The sequence below is a fragment of the Dromaius novaehollandiae genome, chromosome 3 (assembly GCF_036370855.1).
Source record: "Dromaius novaehollandiae isolate bDroNov1 chromosome 3, bDroNov1.hap1, whole genome shotgun sequence".
Lineage (NCBI taxonomy): Eukaryota > Metazoa > Chordata > Aves > Casuariiformes > Dromaiidae > Dromaius > Dromaius novaehollandiae.
In genome coordinates, this window is record NC_088100.1 from 57,807,265 (window position 1) to 57,828,497 (window position 21,233).

At 38.3% G+C, this 21,233-nt stretch overlaps 1 protein-coding gene across 1 annotated transcript in view; it reads right to left on the reverse strand.

Moving 5' to 3' along the window:
* TRDN (triadin) overlaps positions 1 to 21,233 on the reverse strand; it is a 232,219-nt gene that overhangs the window by 86,177 nt on the left and 124,809 nt on the right. Inside the window, exons 16-17 of the mRNA XM_064508938.1 lie at positions 15,441 to 15,476; positions 12,033 to 12,086 (exon numbers count right to left, since the gene is read on the reverse strand). Of these exons, the coding sequence (XP_064365008.1) occupies positions 12,033 to 12,086; positions 15,441 to 15,476 (90 nt within the window). The remainder of the gene's footprint in view (positions 1 to 12,032; positions 12,087 to 15,440; positions 15,477 to 21,233) is intronic.

Consider the following 21,233-nt stretch of genomic DNA (forward strand, 5'->3'; position numbering starts at 1 on the left):
CAATTTCATATAGATATTTTAGGACTCATTCTGTGAAATGAGAGTTTTGATTGGTTTTGTGCTTTTGCTGCTTCCTGGAAAATGAAGAAAATGTAATTATGACTTTAATGATTCTGAGGAAATTATTTTTCCCTCTCATTCCAAGATTTGTCAGCTCTCATGAGATCAGGGAACTGTATGACATTAACATCACTCCTCAAGTATTTTTGCACGTTCTGAAATTTTTGGTTTATCTAGCTTTAGTTCCCGGTTTTCAAAAATGCAACATTAGGAATCTTCTATAGAGTTCCTTTTATAATGGTTTTCTTTCCAGAAACTTATGAAAAAAAAATCATTTTCCATAGAGAAAACATAATTCAGTAACTAACAGAATTTGACATCATAGCTTTCTGGGGAAATTTGGACATGACAATGAAACTCCAGGTGATTCCTTTTCTAATATTTTAATGGAATGAACTGAAACCTTTTATTGCATCTGCCACAAACTTCAGGGACGTTCAGATCTAGATCTTTCCTTTTGTTTCAGGTTCTTGTTGCTTGATTTGAATGGCCTTTTTTCAGGAATGAACAGTTAGTCTGACATATCAAAGGATATTGCCAGCTGTAGACACATTAGGCAAATTAGATATTTGTCACGACATTTGTAATTCTTTTTAGCTTTAAAGAGGTGGGGGGTTTTTGTATACACGAGACTATGCCACATATGAATATATGGGGAATAAACTTCTGATGATAATATATTGATTTTCTACTATGCACAAAATTGAGATTTGCTTTAATTTGAAATTTCACCATGTTTATAAGCTCTGATACTTTTCTCTTTTATGACTTGTCCCTTTTATGAGGTTTGACAAATGTATTACATGTCCATAAAACCAGATAGATATATTTTTTTGTTTCATTACTAGTGGCACACTTGCAAATACCCCTGGAGCAGGTGAAAAACAGAAAAGAACCTGCACTTGCCTCTTCAGTGCTTCCCAAAGCCAGACTGTTCCTTAATGTGCAAACAGTGCTGAAAAGCATCTGTGCTGGCACATTTGCTGTGGTGCCCTTTAGAACTTTACTACCAGGAAGGATATTCACAAGCTGTGACCTTCTGCCATCTGGCAGGAGAAAGCAATTGATATTTCATTCTGATTTGTACAGCTATGTGTGCACATGTGTGCACATGTGCGCGTGTGTGTGTGCATTTCAATTAATTCAGATAAAGCATTCTTGTCCAAGAAGTGTTCAGAAAAATAAAGATTATATATAGAATCACACAGACTGTGACAAACATTAAATAAATACTGTCTCAAATGGATTTGCTTTTCTGTAGTATACATCACATCATATAACCAATGCCACTCTAATTGCACTCAGTAGCTGCAGAAAAGTTTCCTGTACTGTTTAATTTGTGCTGCAGGTATTTCAATGAATCTAGTTTTATATTCACTAAAGCCTGATGTTATCAAATTCTGTGAAGTGTCTTGAATACTGAAATCCTTAGAGAGGGGAAAGTTAGGCTCATCTTAGTCTTGTAATCTTGGTTTTATAGGCTATGTGCCTGTTGTTTTCCCTCTCAGACCTTCATAATGTACTGGTTAATTAAAACCAAATGCGAGAGGATGGTAAAGCTCTCCAAGATATCCTTTCATTATAAATATTATGAACATAAGCAGCCAGATACAGAAAAGATCCCTTTAGTCCCCACTATTGAAGGGAAAGGTTGCAGTGTGAGCTCAGTCATGTTATTACACCTGAGATAATCTACAGGAGGAGTATTGCATCAAACTAGATTTTGCAAGTTCTTCTACTCCTGAGAAGTACTCAGCAGGTTTTATGTCAGGAAACTCACTGCCATATCCATCACCACCATACTCATCAATTTATAAAAATAACAGATTGGCCAAATATATTTCTTAAGGGAATAAGAACAGGCTAAGGAAACCTCTTACTTGGTGAAATCATACCAAACATGTACCTGCTCTTCTATAAAAGAGCATTTTTGGGGGGGCGGGAGGGTAACCTCAGTTTGGGAGGTCCTCAGTTTCTCTGAGGGATTTTCATGAAGAAAAGGAAAGAAGCAGGCAGACTGGGAAGACTCTTCTACAGTTTTCTGTATCAATATTTTTGTATCAGAAATCTTCTGCCATGCTGGGAAATACATAGGAAAAATAATCTGAAAAAAAAAAAAAGAAAAAAAAGGAAAAAGGCACAGATGCTTCCAGCCCAACTTATTGGGTCTCTAGCTTTCCTTCACAGGCAGAAATTGATGGGTGCAAAACTGAAGATAGAAATCTTCATCACTGCAAAAGCCTTAGGATCCCTGAATGAGTTAGAAGCCACCAAAAGAGTTTAAATCTTTTTCTAGAGATGATTATACTTTTTTCAAGTGTTTGATACTGGAGTGTTATACTGTCCTCTTTGATATTTTTACTTAACACAAAGAATTGGGAGGCAGGAGATGAAGATGCTGTCCCAAATCCAAACATTTGCTTTCAATAGCTGCTTTAGCCTCATTTTAATACAGCTCATTTGTTGATTAAGTGGATGTACACCTGAAGCTCAGAAAGGAAGCCACTATTAAACTAGTCACCATCAAACTGACTGAGGTCCTTAATTTTGAGTACATGTGGTCAGTTCCCACCAAAGGCAAGCTAGACCCCTGCATCTTCAAAATCCTCCCGCACCATCCTATATCAGTTTTGCTATCAAATTTGTTGTGGGGGAGGGACTGAACTGATGTTTATTATGAGGTTTCAATGAGTATTTTACAAACTTACTTTATTTGTTAAAGGACTGAGTAGACTCCGCCTTTTCCTCAGAAAGTTTACACGACAAGAAAAACATCTTGAAGTTAGAATGACTGTAACAGTACATGACCCTCTGGTTTATGTGGGCACTGTTGAATAAAGATGGCTAAAACCCTTCTTTCCCTTCTTACTCATCAGCAACTCAGATTAAAAAAGAAAAGAAAAAAAAAGGAAAAAGGGGGATCAAAATGCATTGAACACTGCCCCTCGGATGTGGGGCTTAGAATGGGGGGGGTCCTTCTTAGAGTTCAGGTCCTTCTCAGAAACTGATGGGATCTGTCCTCCCACACTTGAGTAGGCAGAAAGTCCACACATCTTTTCAGAATATTCAGGCTGTATTAATTCAGAGGGAAAGCAAACATCTTTCTGCAAGGCTCCAGTATTAATTACACTGAAGCCTGAAGATGAGGTTCTGTCTCAGAAGAGAGAGAGACATTCTTTCTCCCAGAGTCTGAAACACGTACTGGTGTCTGCAGAAGTTGAATAATTGAGACAAAATGAGCCATCTTAAGGAGGAAATGGAAAGAATGCAGATTTTTGTTGCCTTTCCTGCCAGCCTGACACAGCTCCTCACAGTCAGGCAGAGAAAAAACATCCCCCTAGGACTGATGAGTCAAATTTGCAGTTGCTTAGTGACAAGAGTGTGCCCATGGAAGGTGATCATAGCTCAGATGACACCCAATCATTACTCTTTGCTCATGCTTTAACTTGATCATGCTCTTTTGAGGACGTCAACTTGTTCATCCCTTCTTTTGAGAAGGGAATCACTTCTGCTTCAACTATTTTAACCCACTGCGGATATGAGTCTGGATTTTCAGAAGTGAAAGGAAACTTTGAAGTAAATTCTTCAAAATTCTGCCTGTCATTAGGCAAACAGGATAAGCAGATCAAATTAGATAACTCAGTAAGAAAACAACAGATGCTAAAAATTAATGCAGTGAGATCCTAAAGGAATAAATATATTTGGAGGTTAATGAACTTAAAACAAGAGACTGAACTGTAGAGCCTGACTTAGGATAATGAACCAGATGTCAAAACACTGTCACTGTGGCTGGAACTTCATGACACAACATATTCTGTGGCACTGTCATTGTGAAGTATTTCCTCCCTCCTTCTTTCATGCTGTTTATTCATCCCCGAGATACAGTGCACTCTACCCTCAGTTGCAGTAGAACAAGGCAGTGAGCAAAAGCATCGATATCTTTGCTTTTGGAACACTAGAGTCAAAGGACATGCATATGGTTAAATATTTTGAAAGGCTTCTTTGGCTGCCTAACCAGGACACACAGCTCCTTTAGAGGGCATCGGCAGATGCAATGTCATGAAGGAGGACATCAACAAAAGACGCCAGGAGAAGTGTGCAGCTCTGACAGGCAACAAAATGCTGTGAGCAATCTAGTTCATGCAAGCAATAAAACCAGCGTCTGCTATTTCTGAAATACGTAAAGCTTCAAACTTGGTCACTGTAAGGAACCGTTATATAAGAAACTCACCACATTATTTGAGGCACTCTGCAGAATAAAGTGGTACTGTGGATTATTAATAGTTTGCTTTGTACTTATAATACTCAACCGAAACTTTTTAATACTGAAACATTCAAAATCTTAAAAAGTAGTCCTGAATGATGATGGGAGAAAATTCATGTTTAAGAAACATCAGAGTGAAGTATATTATGTTACCACTTGCTCTACCTCTAAAAACACATCACTGCTATATTCAAGCACATAGTAAGTTCAAGATGTAGTATTATCACATTGGCTATAGAAAACTATAGTCCACATCTACCACTATTAGTCCACTCCTGCTCCTCTGAAAACCAAGTGCCTTTTTCAGAATGGCCTCAATGGGCAAGATGAGGCTCATTTATTCTTTCTAGCAAAACAAATGTGGTATTACTTCCAAAAGATGGATGTCTGGGAAGTTAATCACATGCAAACTCTACGTAATATTCTGGATTCAACAAAGCTTAAGCATGTGCTTAAATGCTTTGCTGACTCAAGGCAGATTTAAACATATGCTAAGTGCTTTGCTGAAATTGGGCCCAATTCTTGCCAAAAGAGCACTTAATCATGAAACAATTTCAGGACTATTAAAGCTTGCCAGCTATAGAACAAACTCCCTTAAAATGCCTTTTCCATAAAGAGTAGACACTTAAACAATCTTTTCAACTCTATTTTCTTTTTAAAAGCGTTTAGTTTTGACACTATTTCACTCTCATCATTGTTACTTTTATGCACTAAGGAATAAATAGTCATTTTGTTTTTGTAGTTAACTTGCTCCCCCTGCCTTGCTCTTGAGGTAACATCATTTTAGTGTTAGTAATACAACAGTACTCTGTTGCATTGGGCAGACTAGACCATGACATTTAATAATATCTGATAATAACTGAAAAAAACAAGGCTACAGTTTTAGTACAGGTGTCTTCACACAGTCAACTATGGTGTGAAAGGAAGTATAGGAAATAATTTTAATACTATATGATGCTGAAACGCTGTATAGTGTAAGGAAGGCGTAAATGCAGTCATGGTATGCCAGGCTAAGAGACCAGGCACTTCAAGATCCCAGCAAAAGTAGAAAAAATATCCTGAATTCTGGGTCATTTACTTGAGAAGTTTTTAAACATTGGAGAATAAAAACTGGATTTCAGATTAGAAAGCTTAGTGTAAGATGAGCTACTTCATGCTCCATTTAAATAAATGCTATGTGTAAAGAATTGAAGATTGTAAGGTAAAACTCTCTAACATTGGAAAATTATTCTCCTTTGATGGCATGTATTGTGACATTAGCCAATACCTTGTTTTTCCTTTCCCATCTGGAGTTAAATAATGATCTAGTTTACATGATCTAGCGGGCAGTTTAAGATCTTTTACTCTGCAATAGTTTCTAAGCCCTAACGTTGCAATCAAAATGTTAGTAGGTTGGAATGATTTGTGGAATATACCTACATCCAACTGATAGATTCCTGTAGATATTAAGGAAGGGTGAGCAATGGACTACAAGAGCCATATGTTAGCTGCTGTAAACGCAGCTAAAATGCATTTCTGGCAGACCAGGAGCAGAGTCAGCTGCCAGACTTTAATTCTAGGGGAATCTCTCTGGGACAAACAGTTGCAGAGGGGGACCCAGCTTCTCCTGTCTTCTGCAAGCTCCTGGGGCCTGCAGGTCAGATTATCTCCACCTACTGTGCAAAGATACCCAAGCTTTTAACTTTGCCTTTAAAACGAGAAACTGGATAAGCCAGAGTATTTAACTCCCCAAAGATTTAAGGTGGGAGTGAGGAAGAAGACCGATAAGGAATAAGTATGCTAACCTGGACCAGAAAGGAAGCCTCTGTGATTCCAAAGGACTACAGAATGATCCTGAATCTAAACCCGAAGACCCCGAGTAGCAGCATAAATACAGGTACGGTTTTATTATTTTGTTTACCACTGCATATTCCCTGTGATACCTGAGTGAAGATTTATTTTGTCCAGAAATCAAATGCAAAGCCTATCCATATGCATGTAATATGCTACCTTCATCATTTGTCCCTGAAGAGTTAAACTGTAAACCTAGAAAATAAATTCTGAGGATGGCTGTACTTACATTATGAGACAGTCTGAGAGGGTTAGCACCAGGGATGAGAAAATTGAATGTAGTATCCCAGCTATGAGAATGAATTGCTAGGTAACACCTGTACTGTGGTAATACATACAGAGATGCTAACCAGGGGCAGTGGCCTGGCTCCTCATAAAGGGAAACTTCAGGGCACATGGCACACTCAGACATAAGATCCTGAAGAGATTTCAGGATGGCAAAATCTACTAGGGTCCTACCTGAGTATGGTGAGAGAGAAAGAGAAAGAAAGGCTGTTCCTCTTCTTTTCCTCTTTCCAAAAGTACTTTCATGGGGGAGTGGGTATCATCTCCACCCCTTAACATACAATTTGCACAGGTGTTTGATGTCTCCTTCCTTGGGAAGTATGTCTACACAAGAGGAGGACGAGAGCTGGACACAAGATGGAGTGCGTGTGCACTCAAAAAAGGGGAAAAGGAAAAAGGCCAGATCTCAGAAGAAACACTGTGAATAAAATATAACCTGACATGTGACTCTCGAGAGCTACCTGATTGAGACAAACATGAAAGAGAGTCCACAATCATTTTGGCTCTTCCAACATGGTTGTAAACTTTTCTATAAATGTGCTGAATCTTACTAACCTTTTGTACTACTCACATGCTTTTAGCAATCTTTGAACTTAATTCTTTGAACCTAATTCTTTCTTACAGATAATCATTAAAAGATAAGCACAGAACTCAACACTTTAATGAACCTTTTCCTCCATTTCAAAGCATACCCGCTGTCCTACAACCTTTGCCTATTTGTGTTATTTCTTCCCTTTAAAGAGGGAGAATAACACTGTTTTTTTAAGGTATGGCGAGTATAAAATGTCTACCCTTTCCTGCTAATGTTTTATTTGCTGTTGGTAGCCTGGGATCAAAGGATTAAAGTAATTTGTTAAATAAAATACTGTCTGTCACCAGTAGAACTTCTAATGTTTAAACAACAGTCACTTTCAAGGTGCACAGATATTCAGGCAAGTAAATCTTAATGATTCTTGGAAAAAAAAATTATATCTTCCTGAGCACACTGCAAATGTTTATTTTATATTTCCTAAAGTAAGATAATGTTCCAAATGGGGACTTTCTTCTTTCCTTTTGGTTGATGCTGTTAACAAGGTAGTAAAGAGCTCCTAATGTCTTTTTTTACTGTAAAGAAACTAAATGCATACCACAGTAAGTGCATATCTTTTTTTCTGAAGGTACTAAATTTGAAGTCCTGGAAAGTGCTTATGGTTCCAGAAGTTCATCATTTTATGCAAGAAATCCCTGCATCACATAGAGGTGGAAGTTGAGAAGGCATATTAGGGGAAAAAAAATCTTTATATACTTGCTCTGACCTTCCCTGAGAATCTGTTTTTGACCACTGTCAGACATATTCTATTGGGGTGTCTCTACACAGGAAAGTTCTTCCTGCATTATATAGAATGATCTGAACCTCCTAAACTGATCCTCTGGTCAGATTTTTCAGAATAACTTGTTCGTAGTAATCTGTAGCTACCTTATAAACTCATTTCCCGCAAAATGTCATTCTTTCCTTCTACTTCTTTCCAATAGTGGAAAAGTCAGAGCCATAATAAAGGAATAATAACTCTAGCACAATTGACAGCATCAGTTTGAGAGACTGGATGCAACTAACCTTTGAGCTTTTAAAATGGACGTTTCCTCTGTCACACTTATTTTATTCTTTTTGGGTCTAAACTAAATTTCTCTAATATTCAAGGGAAATTAACGCTCAAAAAGAGCTTATATTTTGAACCCAAGGGGAATAATAAGATTTTTATTTTTATTCTGCTGTGGAGAGGAAGATGTGAAAAATTAGGCATTAAAAATTAGTAATTAGGAAGGTATGTTTCAGTACAGAATCTGTTAAACATGCTGTAAAATTAAATTAAAAATTGCAAGACTGTTCCAGGGAAATTCTGAGCTGCAATTAAGATTTAATTTTTACAGTGTTAAAAAGACTTCAATCTGATTTTTAACTCAGGCTAATCATCAGGGAAAAGCACTATCATTAGTGCTGAAAGAAGGTGCAAAAATATTGTGTATAATGTGAAGTTATTCCATGAAGGGGCTCACAGACAAACTGTTCCCAACCTTGATCCTAACTAAGGAAAATGGCAGTGTTTTGCAGGACCTGTGCTATGACACTTCTTTATACATGCCAGAAGAACACAGAAGAACATGCCAGAGAACATGGTGCAGTGGAGCTCAATCACCTTTGCTGTTAAAATGGTTGCAAATATTCTTAATATGGTTGTAGTCTATGCCACCTAGGACTTTTCCAGCAACTTTTGGGTACCTTTCAGTAATCAGCACTGGCCAGGAACCATTACTAAACAGCGATAACTGCAGGGTTAGATCTGCAGTGGGCTCTGGGCGTTTTTCTAAGTGAGGCTCAATAGGGATGGGGGCGAGTGTCGATGTTTCCCTTGTGACTGCATCTCCTACCTGAGGATCTCAGATGCCCAGTGGTGGGACCGAGCATGTGCTCAGCACATACCCCTTGGTGCTGAGAAACCTGAGAGCTTCTAGCTACAGAGAGCACAGCACTCCCTATAAAATCGTGTGAAAGAAACCTATCCCCTTTTCTCAAGGAAAAAGTATTTTAGTCCTCCAGTGAGATGTAAATGCAAACAAGAAGAGGATTAATGGAACCACTTTAGAGTTTTATTATTCTTTAGAGTGAAACTGGGGCTTTGGGGGACAAAGTCTTCAGCTGTAATACCGGCCTAGGATGTCCCCTCCTCTCTCCCCGCTGAAGGGCTCTTGCTCCTATTTGCTACTATTATTTGCTGAATCTTCAGTTTTACTGATACAGTTGTTTGCATCATCACAGAATGAATTAGATAGGGAAATTAATTAGCCTTAAATTAGCTTTGACACCACCACCACCACTCATATCAGTTTATGTTTATGCCTGTGCTGTTAGATAGATAGATAGGCAGATTTTCTGTACGGCTAGGTCAAGCCCAGACCTTCCCTGCTGGCATCGCTGTGGAGGTAGTGCATCATGGTGTAAGAAAAGAAATGAGCAGGAGGATTTGGACTGGAATATCATAAGACAGGAAAAAGCTTAGCATCATGAAATTGCTGCATCAGTATCTTCAACCCCTGTTTCTCCCTTCTGAATAACAGCACTTGAAATGATTCTGCTTTTCTTTAAAGCCAAATGCTATGCTCTCCACACCCAACTTCAGTTGGTTGCCCAGGTGCTAATTTTCAAGTTAAAGGATACAGTACACAAATTTGAAAATATCCACTTTGAAAATCAAGTAACGGATACTCATTGAGAGTGGTTTCCTAGAGCAGCCATCAGTTTCCAGACTTAGAAGTTCTCACAGACTTCAAAATTCCACATTTATTTTCTTTGCTCTCACCATTTAAATGTATAGAGATAAAAATAGTGCACAATGTATTAGACAGAGATTTCTTCACCAGTGACACCGAGACCAAGAACATATGTGATGTAGAAGCACTGGAAGATGACCAGCTGTGCTCTCAGTCTGTTCAGTACGCTAATAGGAATAAACCTTCAGCTGTAAGCATTCTGGGGTACAGGTTGCAATGTAATAAGAGATGTGAAAGAAAATGAAATATGAAATTGGATAATGGACTTAATTTACTGAACTAATAGGCAGCATTCTGGTTATGATGTTGCCAAACAAGCATATTTAATATTTTGCTATGGTGAGTTATTCTGGGTGTAAATTAATTTTTATAGAATAGTGCCATTTGGGGAGGGGAAGCAAAAATGTAGAAGTCAAAAAGTTATTGCTCTTTATCATCTGTAAGGCAAACTAGATATTTAGAAACATGTCAGAACAGATGAACCCCTAATTTTTCCATAATAAGCCATGCCAGTTTTTCCCCTTTTCAATATCTTAAGCAGATTACTGTCACCACCATTCCTGCCAATAAGCGGACTCATTGGAATATTTTTCAAAAATGAACACAAATACTGGATGCAAGCAGGTGGGATGAATTAATTACAAACATATGGTTCTAACATAACGATTTCTGCAGTGCAGTGTGGAGACATCTAAGGGTCTAGCTATACAACACACTTTGGCAATAAAACCTACTTACAAAAATTATCAGTTACACAGATATAAATGTTTGTGGAGCCAGACTCACTAAAATGATCCAGACTCAACACCCTGTCACACACACACACACACACACACACACACACACACACACACACACACTTTTAGAATATTTTTTGGTTCTAAGCCATAGCAATGATCTGGTTTACGGTATTTTCCCTGTTGTGTTAGCACAACTTAATGTGGTGTCAAACTGAGGCACAACCACAGAAGGCAGGGACTGGGAGGTGTGAGGACATGGGACTTCTAAAGCCTGCTTCACACAGTTAACAGCTGCATGATATACCCTACACTAGCCTATATCAACTGCAATTCCAGACTGCAAAACCTTTTGTGATAGAGGTAATTTAAAAGGTTCCCAGCTAGCATCTTTGACCAATTCCCAGCCTGCTCTACTGATGGAAGTTATTATTCCCTTGGTTATCCAAAAATTTAGGGACTTGCACTCTAAGCTGGGTCACCAAAAAGATCTGGATTAGAGAAATACAGCTAGAGAACACACTTGAAACGAGGAAGCAAAAAAAAAAGAAATCACTTCACAGATCCACACAGCCACACAAAGCTGAACCAGTTGGAGGCAAGAAGAAGCAGGGACAGCAGGCTGCAAATGGGGAGGGGACTGGGTCTGTTCAGACACTGCTGCCCAGAAAGGTTCCCGTGGAGCATGCCCCTGCGATGCCAGCACCAGGCTCAGCTCAGCCGCACAGAGCCTGAAGCACCATAGGCCACCCTTAGCGTAAAGGAATATCATGGCTTTTATATCTGTTTCCTTTTCACACGTAAAATTCCCATTTTTGGTGAGCTAATTTAAAGCCTCAGAAAACTACAAATATTCTGAGTATTTAGATTGTTATTCAAAGTATTGGGTTTTACTAAATTAAGCAGAAATGCAGTGGGTCTTTTTTGAAGAGGATTGTGAAGCAGAACAGAGCAGAAATTAATAAAAAGTGGTAGGTTTTTACAATCCAGTCTGAATTCAGATATGAATTAGTGCCACTAGTGTATTTTAAAAAGTCTCTCTGTCTTTTCAGTGCATACTAAGGCTGATTATCTATGAGCTCCATTTGTTTCTGTAGAAACTACTGCAGGATTAACATTTTGAAAAAGCAGATGCTCTTCTGGAAGTGCTTGAATGCTTACAAGCCCAACCTGGAAACTCATGTCTGTAAATACTTGTTTTTTTGAAACTAGGCCTTAGATTCAGATTCATTTTTTTGGTCTCCAGGCCTGCAAAAAAACCCCAGTATGGCACCTTACTGCTGTCATGAAAGTCAGAAACTTGCTACAGAAATTTTTAGAGGACAAGAAGCTGTTAGAAATGCTAGAGGGCCATTCAAAATGCTGTCATTCTTCACAAAGAATTTGCATACAGATTATCACAATGAAATATATTTTAGTTCAAGCAGAAAAGAAACCAAAACAGTGGCTTTTGTGTAATCCAGTAGATGGTGCTATGATGCAATAAACTGGTTCAATAACACAAGAAATGCATTAAATATGAGGAGAAAAGATTATGTTTAGTCCTTTACCTGGTGCTGCTGGGTTTGTGGCAGTTGGTTTGGCTGCAGGAGCTTTTGCTGGCTCTTAAAAAAAAAGAGAATAAATTAAACCAATTACTACAAAGAGTTGTATTGTGAAAGACAGAAATATGAGGAAGGCTTCCAATGACAGATACAGCCTGTGGCAAATTTTTCAGCGGAGAATCAGCTGAAGAGATTACCCAGAGAGGAAAGAACTAAGTTGCTTTCAATTAACTCAAAGGCATGAACAAAACAGCCAGCCAAAGGGCTAAAGCAATGGGTAAACTCTTGCCATTAGCCACTGAATCACTTCTTTTACTTTTTTCTGTCTACTTATTCCATATCCATTGGCAAAGCAGAGCGAAGCAGTTATCTGTGGGATTCTGCGAGAATTCAAAGGGAGGTAGGAGCTCAAACCCAGCAGAGCTGGCACTGGGAGCAGGTACCTTGTACTGAAGCATGATCTGAGGAAGGGTGGGCTCTGTGTTTACAGGGCATGCTGTGCTCAGGACTTCTGAGAAATTACGGCCCCTGCTGCAGAGAGGCAGTGCAATGGCACTGTCCCTAACGGCTGGGCCACCCAGGCTTCACTATGCTCAGGTGGTGGTGGGGCTCACTGCTGTTGGCTGTGACCACGGTGGAGAAATCTCAGACCCCACAGGGTGCAGAGCTCAGCAGAAGATAGGTGAAGCCACCAGTCCTGGGGGCAAGGTTTGGCTTCTCCAGATAGGCAACAGCTTTTGACCAGGAGCCTCTACATTTGATCTTGCAGTCGTGAGAGACAGGAGGTCCCGAGCCAGCCTACAGTAGTCGGCCTGTCTTTGTGAATTTAGCAACGGCGCCTCCAGAGTTCCCATGGCTGTTCAAAATAGCATCCTTTCCCCTAACCCGAATCCAGTCCTGATGAAAAAGGTAAAAAATTGGGCTACTTCTCCAAAGTACAGTCACACACACTGATACTCCAGGAGCCTCTGTCCGTGCTGAGGAATGGAGGAACATCAGGGGAACAACTCAATCAAATCAAAGTGCAGTTTTGATACCACACTTGAAACAGCAACTACTGGGTTCTCCTAGTAGAGAAATACCCCCTCTCAGGCTGCTTAACTATAGTTCTTCTCAACTCAGTCTTTTCATGAAACATTTATGCTATCCGCTCTTTACAGAAACAAAGCATTTCCTTGTGGAATGATGTTCCAAATGATGAAGGGTATGTGAATCCCCAAAGCATACTTTGAGAATCTCAGCCCTGGGTAGAAGAATCTGACTAGTCTTTGGATTTATTTACTCTTTACTAGAGTTTAGTTAATCCTTTGTATCCTCAGGAACTACCAAAACAGGCTGTACTTAAATTAAGATAATTTAACAAATATCGATAAGCTAAACTCCGCTGGCTTCCATAAAAGATTTTTTATATCAACTAAAAAATCCCTGTAACTAAAAATTCTCATTTCCATATTGTGAGAGGAAATAATTAATCATTTTAATCACAATCTGAATTACAGAATGCCAAAAAAAGTTAGTTAATCCTTCACATCTGTCACTGTGTTATTACAAAGAAAAAGAATATGGCTAAATCACTAATGTAATTTTGAGTTCTTCCCCTCCAGTCTTTTGACAAGTTCATGAAAGATGCATCAGCTTGTCTTGTGAAACAGAATGAAAACAAAATAGAGTCTTGCAAGTGTGTGATTGTTTTATTTCCATCCATTTAAAAGTCTGCAGCAGATAACTATATCCTAACTTATTTGGATCTTAATTATTATCACAGTATTGCAATTGCTTGGGGTACTCACCCCTACTTCAGGGAAATATGGAGAAGACCTTGAAGAAGGGTTTTCTTTAGAATTTTTTTTTTTGAGTGCCTTGTCCTACAGAAGCAGGAGATCCAACACACATATTCTACAAGTGGCAAGATGGACTTCTTTCAGAACTGTAGGCCTACTGCATTTATTCCCTTCTCCCTCAGGTAGAGCGTGCTGGCTAACAACACTTTTTTTTGGTTTCTTACCATCTCTGAAAGCAAATGGATTCTGGATTCTTTTTGGTCCACCTAAATTTTTGTTTTCATTTTAAATACTTTATTTTTGAGCAACTAGAATAATTTTGATTGAGGAAAAAATAACATGCAGGACATTTTTGACCCAAAAGTTCTGTAATTTATTTATATATTTAACTTTTTAGCAGCATTAAAACAAAAGGTGCAAGTGTTTTAAACTTTTTTTGGAAGCATATGCTTTTTAGTTTGGAATTCACAAAATGTTTCAGGGCTGACTACTCTGCATCTTTATATGAACAAGTTTCAGCTGAAAATTTCATCCTGCAAGTTTCACTCAGGCAATGCAGCTGCAAAGTTCTGCAGTGGCAGCTGTTAGGAAATACTCCTGTTAGAAGACCTATGTGCTCAAATCAATGGAGCCTTCAAGGCCCACTTGCAGACAGGCAGGAATATCACTAATAAGTCATTATTTGCAGAGTAGATCCATTATACCTTTTATTCAGAGTTTTTGCAAAATTTGAGTGGGAAAACAATGTATGAGCTTTTCTTGGATGCCAGAAGAAATCTTTTCATAAATTCCTGAAAAAGTGAGGCTGGTAAGGGATTCCACAGAGAATACTTAAGCTTCTGCCATGAAGTTGGGAAAGATTGTATATGGAGCTCAGAGTCGGTGCATTCTTTAATCATGCAATCTTTGAAGCCCAAGACATTTCCTAATTTTTATTATATGTCATACTTTCAGAACAAAGATTCTGAGCAGTTGGAGTCTTACCATCAAAACTACTTGTAACTATCTCCACTGTGCTGAGGCATTCATGATTACAAATTTGTAGAAAAGAAAGGTGCAAGAGTTCCCTTGTTACCAATGCCATGTTCTGAGAGAATGGTTTTGTTATTTATGCAGAAAAGCCCAGTCCCAACATTTCTGCAGCCTCAGAAGTCTCCCCGCGTGAAGCTGAGGTAACTGGAAAGGCAATGCCATGGTTTTGCATTTGTGAACAGGCTCCATTTACACAAGTCTGACGGTCCTCAGGTGACCCTCTGCAAACCTGCTGGACCCTGAATCTTCTCAGTCCGTTTACCAAACTTGCTGCTACTGAGAACACACTCAGCTGAGGCCTCACTTGACATTTGCTTCCCTGTGAAACCTTTGTTCTTGAAGACAGTGACAGAAAGAGGGTAAGGCAGAACTGTCAGTCACAAAAAAGATTACGGGATTAGAAATAGCATAAGAATGAATTTAGAAAGTAGGAGGCAGCTGGAGTCTAAACATGTCATTTTTCAATTATAAATGGTGTAACTACTTTCTTCTTTGTGTTTTCAACAATTCAATAACTATAATTTTGGATTATTGAAACGTGCTGTTTAAAAGTACATGACATGTAAAAGAGATCATAACCTACTGCATAGCAGCGTCTTACTTTTAAGTTCTTTGGGCACAGCAGCTTCTTTTTTATCTGTAAAATAAAATAAAAAAATATGCATGAAAACAGTTAGAAAGTGTGTAGGTAGACAGAAAACAGCAGTATGTGCTTTAGAGGTGAACACCTGATTTGCTGCAAAGTACACTGGAATAATACAGTGAATCACTTGAATTCTGTTTCATGGTAGAGTTGCATTAATTTAATTTAAAGTGCAAATGCAACAAAGTCTGGGTGAATATGGATACTCTTGTTTAATTTAAATATAGTAATCTGTGGAATCTGACATATGATTGAGTTACCATGGCTTACATGTGCTAGCTGTGCCATGGTTACTCCCCATGTGACATTCCCAGATTGCAGCAAATGCAAGGGAAAATGCAGTAGGAATCTAAGAATAGGGACACATGACACGCATGGCTGTTACCATAACCAAGCCAATGTGGAATAGCCTACAGACCTTAAGAAACTCAGTCCTATGTCTCGACCACTTAAGAGCAGGTAAAATCTGTCCTTGCTTAATTTAAATGAAATTAAAATAACTCAGCTATATCAAAATACAGCATAATCAGACAGCTTATCAGATAGATTTAACTAAGCTGTTTAATCTCATCTCTAGTTAAGACAGCCCAGCTCTTCTACTGCAGGATTTTTTTATGATGAGTGAGGGAAGATGTGGAGTTTTTACCAAGCAGGTGAAAGGGGGCAGAAATATTCAGAGATGGATTACCTTTTCATTATAATTGTTTGTCCAATTTAACATCCGACATTTTATTTGGTTAGCAAACTGGGTCACTTTGATAACTGTACTGGGGGGCTGACATGCCTTTTTCACTAGCATCATCTGTGCAGCTAAGAATTGATTCATAAAAGCTCTGTGAGAGGAAACAAAGAGATGTGCAGAGTGGTTGTAGAAGTTACTCTCTTGGATGCTCATAAGGAAATGAGCTTCCTCAATAATCTATGTTGAGCCTACAATATAGGTGTGATAATGCTTATGTTCTGTAGAGAACCAGTATGAAATGAGGGTTTGTCTCGACATTGCTGCCGCACCACCATTTCCCGGCATTGAACATCCTGCGTCAAACAAAAGAAATCATCTTCTCCACAGTTTAGAGGTAAACAACCTCATGCGCCTGCGCAGAGAAAAAAGGTGCGAAAAGGGCAGAAGAAAGCTTCTACGGGAACAGCACGTCTAGCATGAACCGCACGTACACATTTGCGATCTGCGCATGAGCAGGAGACCCCCAGATGCCCCAGCCCGTTTCTGGAAGGTTCCCGAGAGGGCGGACTGCGCACGACAGCTAATCTGCATGGGAAGTGAGGAAGCACCTCCCAGAGGCGGGGCAGGAACCTATAAAAACTGCAGACTGTGTGAATGGGGGGGGCTTGCTTGCGATGACTGGAGATCTTGAACAGAGTCAGCGGAACATCATCAGACTCGGAGTGGTGGTAGCTGATTTCTTTTCTCCCCTTCCAACTTTCTCTGTCTTTTCCCCTTACCCTTTTTCCCCTCTCCTTCGCTTTTCCCCACCTTTTCTCCCCACTTCATTGACAATAAAGTTAAAAGGTTGTACAATTTTGGACCAACTTTAGCGTCTTAATCTCGTCCTTGGGATCATAGCGCAACCCTTCCGATATTGGATCAGCACATGTTCACAACATAAATGAATGATAAATTAATTGCTCTCTTAAACACTAATACAAGGAATACTTTAGGGCAAAAGCTGCCAAACTAAGTAGCTTGCAAAAGCAAGACTATCCCATTACTGATAACGATACAAAGTTGCTTCAGTGTCTGTTGCTCTCTAAATTGCTATGAAAAAGTTGATACGAGATAAGGTAATGCAAATAACTGCCAAGTAGTCTAAAAAGAAGTTGTGAAAAATTCAGGGGAAAATTTCTATTTGGGTGATATGCTGCTCTGAACTAAAACGTTTCTAGGTTAATCCTCTGCTTCCACTAACTCTCTGTGAAAGCATGTTTTGCAGGCATTACTTCAAAGTATGATAATTACTACATTTAGATGAAATTAATCATGAAGCAGCTTTCAGCCACGTTATCTAGCTAAGGAGCCTGTTGAAGCCTTCAAGAAGTGCCTATTAGTTGCCAGATATGGAAATTTTAAAAGGTGTACATTGCGGTGATATGAATCATTTATCACAATAATCTGCTTTTGCTGGAGGTTATAAAAAAATAAATAAATTGGCAGCATCATTTACAATAACAGATGGGATCTAAATAAAGCCCTCAAGCTCTTTCTTTCATTTTTTCATATAAGTCATCATTTATTAGGACAACATACTTTAATATATTTTAGAGCCATAATTTATGTTAAAAGAATCAATGTATTTTCCCATCATCTGAAATACATAGCATACAGTAAAGTCCGAGTAAATATCTGAACATTCTTCCTAGTAAAGAAAATCTTACGATTTGCTCTTATATTTAAAAGCAGAAAAATTACCAATAGCTGATTCCAATAGCACATAATGATAAGAAAATGTAAATACTTTTAGGCTACTCTTTTCAAGCCAAGATGCCTAAAATTAGTTTTCTAAATCCATATTTATGCTTTTAGGCTAGGATGATTTACAAAAAATTTCCAGAAGAGGTTTTGTTGGACCCTAAAGCACAGAGGTCCTTTTGAAGGTATATAGCATTTACATCGAAGCACCTCATGCCTGAATGAAATAAATGACCTAATTGTAAAGCATGGAGTAATTGTAGATCTGACAAATGGAAGGAAAAGTGATCAAGACTTCTGAACAACAGGTCCCTAAATACAAGCACCTGCTATTCTTAGCAGCTATACCTCTCCTAAAGGCACAAAGAGCAGGTAATGAAACAACTCACAGGAAACAAACAAACAAATGAATGGACCAATGATTTGTATTAGTGCTATTAAAGTAAATAAGCATTTTGCCTTACTTGTTTTGTTTTCCACAGGTCTAGAGGTTTAGATTTTAAATTATTGGAGTGTGTGTGTGGTTGGGGAAGGCAGCTCATAATACCTCAGGTCTTCACAGCCATGATACCTCTTTTTCTTTTTTTAACTCTCTGACCTTACTACTACCCTATCAATAGGTCTGTTTTTCAGGTTAGTTAAGAAGGGGGCTTTCCAGAAGAAATTACCTTTTCTCCCCACCTGCGCTAGGCAAAGTATAGACATTATCCTAAATACCTCTTTGCCAGTCAGCCCAGGAAGAATAATTTCCAGAGCTTTAGGCTATTGTCTCTTTAAAACTTCACATATGAAGTCTTGCAACAGGAAAGGCATGTATATAACATGAAACCGATGGCTACACTTCATGGAAACCATATAATATCATTAGGACCCATATAACACATTAGCATCAGGCCAGGTGTGCCAGCTGCCTTGACCAGCAGTGTGATCAAAGGCACTATGACTGTCCTTGGTATTGGTGACAGAACTATTTGACACCCCATAACAGGGAATACTTCTTTGTTTTGTTTTGCTTTGTTTTGTTTTGAGCAACCTAAAGCAATGAAAAGAATTTTTAGTAAACTCCTGGGACTTACTATAGGAGATCACGACTTTAAAATTTAATGCTTCTGGTATTTTGGGTGCCCAAATTCAAAGCACTCAATTTTTTTGAAGTTGCTGAGGACCTGTTTTAAATTCAAGTCTTCTTAAAGGGCTTAGATAGACCACCCATATACTAAGACATTGAAAGTTATTGGATACCTCTGACAATCTTAGCCATAGGCTTTTGTGAAAGCACTTTTAACAGGCTTTAACAGGCTAAGCACCAGAGCTAACAAAACCGTTTGTCAGCTGTGGAGGACTGTGAACCAACCTTTTGTTTTACGGTTATTCTCAGGAGATACTTGAAGACAGTTGTATTCTGCTCTGTAGTCTCAAAATGCAAACATTATTGTACAGTAAAAAACAGCTCCCCTCTTTTCAGGTTTTGAACAAGTTTCTCTTTTACTGGCTCTTAAAAAAGATTAAAGTATAAACTTTTTTATTTTATTAAAAAAAACCCAAAAATTTTAACAAACATGATCTGACTTTGTTCTTATCTGCACAGGCTAAAGGGATCAATTTTGAATTCAAAATAGGAATGTGCATCTGGCAGCCAGCATAGATGTATCTCAGTGAAACAGCAAAGCAGTACTTTATTCTTTTGCCTCTTTTTAGTACAGAGTTCGATCTTTTCCTCAGGCCTCAATCAGCATTCTTTTGAAGTAAACTAGCAGTTCACAGTAACTGCAAATGACATCTAAACTACACATGGGGCAAGAAAAAAAAATATCCCTCTAAGCTCATATAATGCTTTTCATGCCAGTGAGTCCCCAGGAGGTTCATAATAAGCCATTAGACATGGATGCCCCAATGTTCTACTACAGAGTGTGGTTGTTTGAGTTTAAACAAATTTACTGAATATTTCAAACATTGCTCTGATGTGAATTCTATATCTAGGGTTCACAAAAACTTTACATATTTTTTAGCCATAGATTTATAACATAATGTGCATTTAGGAATAGCAGAAGATCTTCAATAGCTCCATACAACCTATAATTTTATATACAAACAACAATTCTGGGAAATACATATGTCTGAAATTGTACTCTTAAAAAGGTCCTCTGTGCTTTTTCTTCCTAGAAATATCTCACTCATATATATATATATAAAGGGGGGAAAAAAAGTGCTAAATTAAGGGTCTTATTCAGATAAATGAATATTTCAGAGAAGATATATTGATAGCTCTGCTAATACTGTGCTGTTTACAATAGCTGCCTCAGACCAGTTTTATTTCTGAAAGCATTGTTTTGTATATTGTATCGACATAAACCTTTCTTTTAGGAAGCTTACTGAAGAACATGACCATAATCTCAAATTTACAATAGACTAATTTAAGCATCAGTTCACAACCAGACTGCCTGAACTGTATGATAGATAATATTCTAATCAAACACAAGATAGCCCAGTAACTAAGGTTAAGAATGCTAAGAATGCTTACTAAAAACTAAAAATAAAAATACAGGGGTTCCTCTGTCCTAGTTAATCTGAACTAAGCACTGAAACCTTTGGGAATTACTAGATGCTTACTGAATTCACTGAATCAAAAACTAAAGAGAAATTTAAATTGTTAAGTAGTTACTAAAGAAGGAGTTGTCATCCTAAACATTAGTTCTCATTGACTGTCTACCTTCTCCACCTGTTAGCTGATGATCACCTACTAGAACAGACTTAATTAAATCCCATTAGTTGGCTAATGGTCTACACATACCCACAGAAGAATCAAGTGTGTCACATGACATGACCATAGCTCTATCAGCTGACTGAGAAAGGAACCTTTTTAATAGGACTTATGCAAACCCTGCCTCGCTTGGCTTTTACTGTTGATTTTGACTTAGGTATTTAATCAGTTTTGTAATAAGAAGTTGGAGAAAAAAGAAAGAAGAGGGCAGACAAATGAACAGCAACTTGAAGAAGCAGAGGGAGTTGTGCTGAAAATTGACATGATATTTTCCGACACCGTGACGTCAGAATTGTACTGGGTCTCTGGAAGAAAAGGCTTCTGGCTGTTATTATTGACCAAAGCATAACTGAGGCCACCATTTGGAAACTTCCTTCTGATTTTGCACATCCAGTACCACAGCAGAGCTTTTAAGACAATGCATCTTATAAGCACAAAAGCTAATGTTTCCTTTGCTACCTTGAGCAAGGGTTCAAAAGAGTGGAAATAAAAATGATAGCAGGTGGCATCTGATGGTTGAGAATTTCCATCATGTGAATGAAAAACATAATTAAAGTCGCTAAGA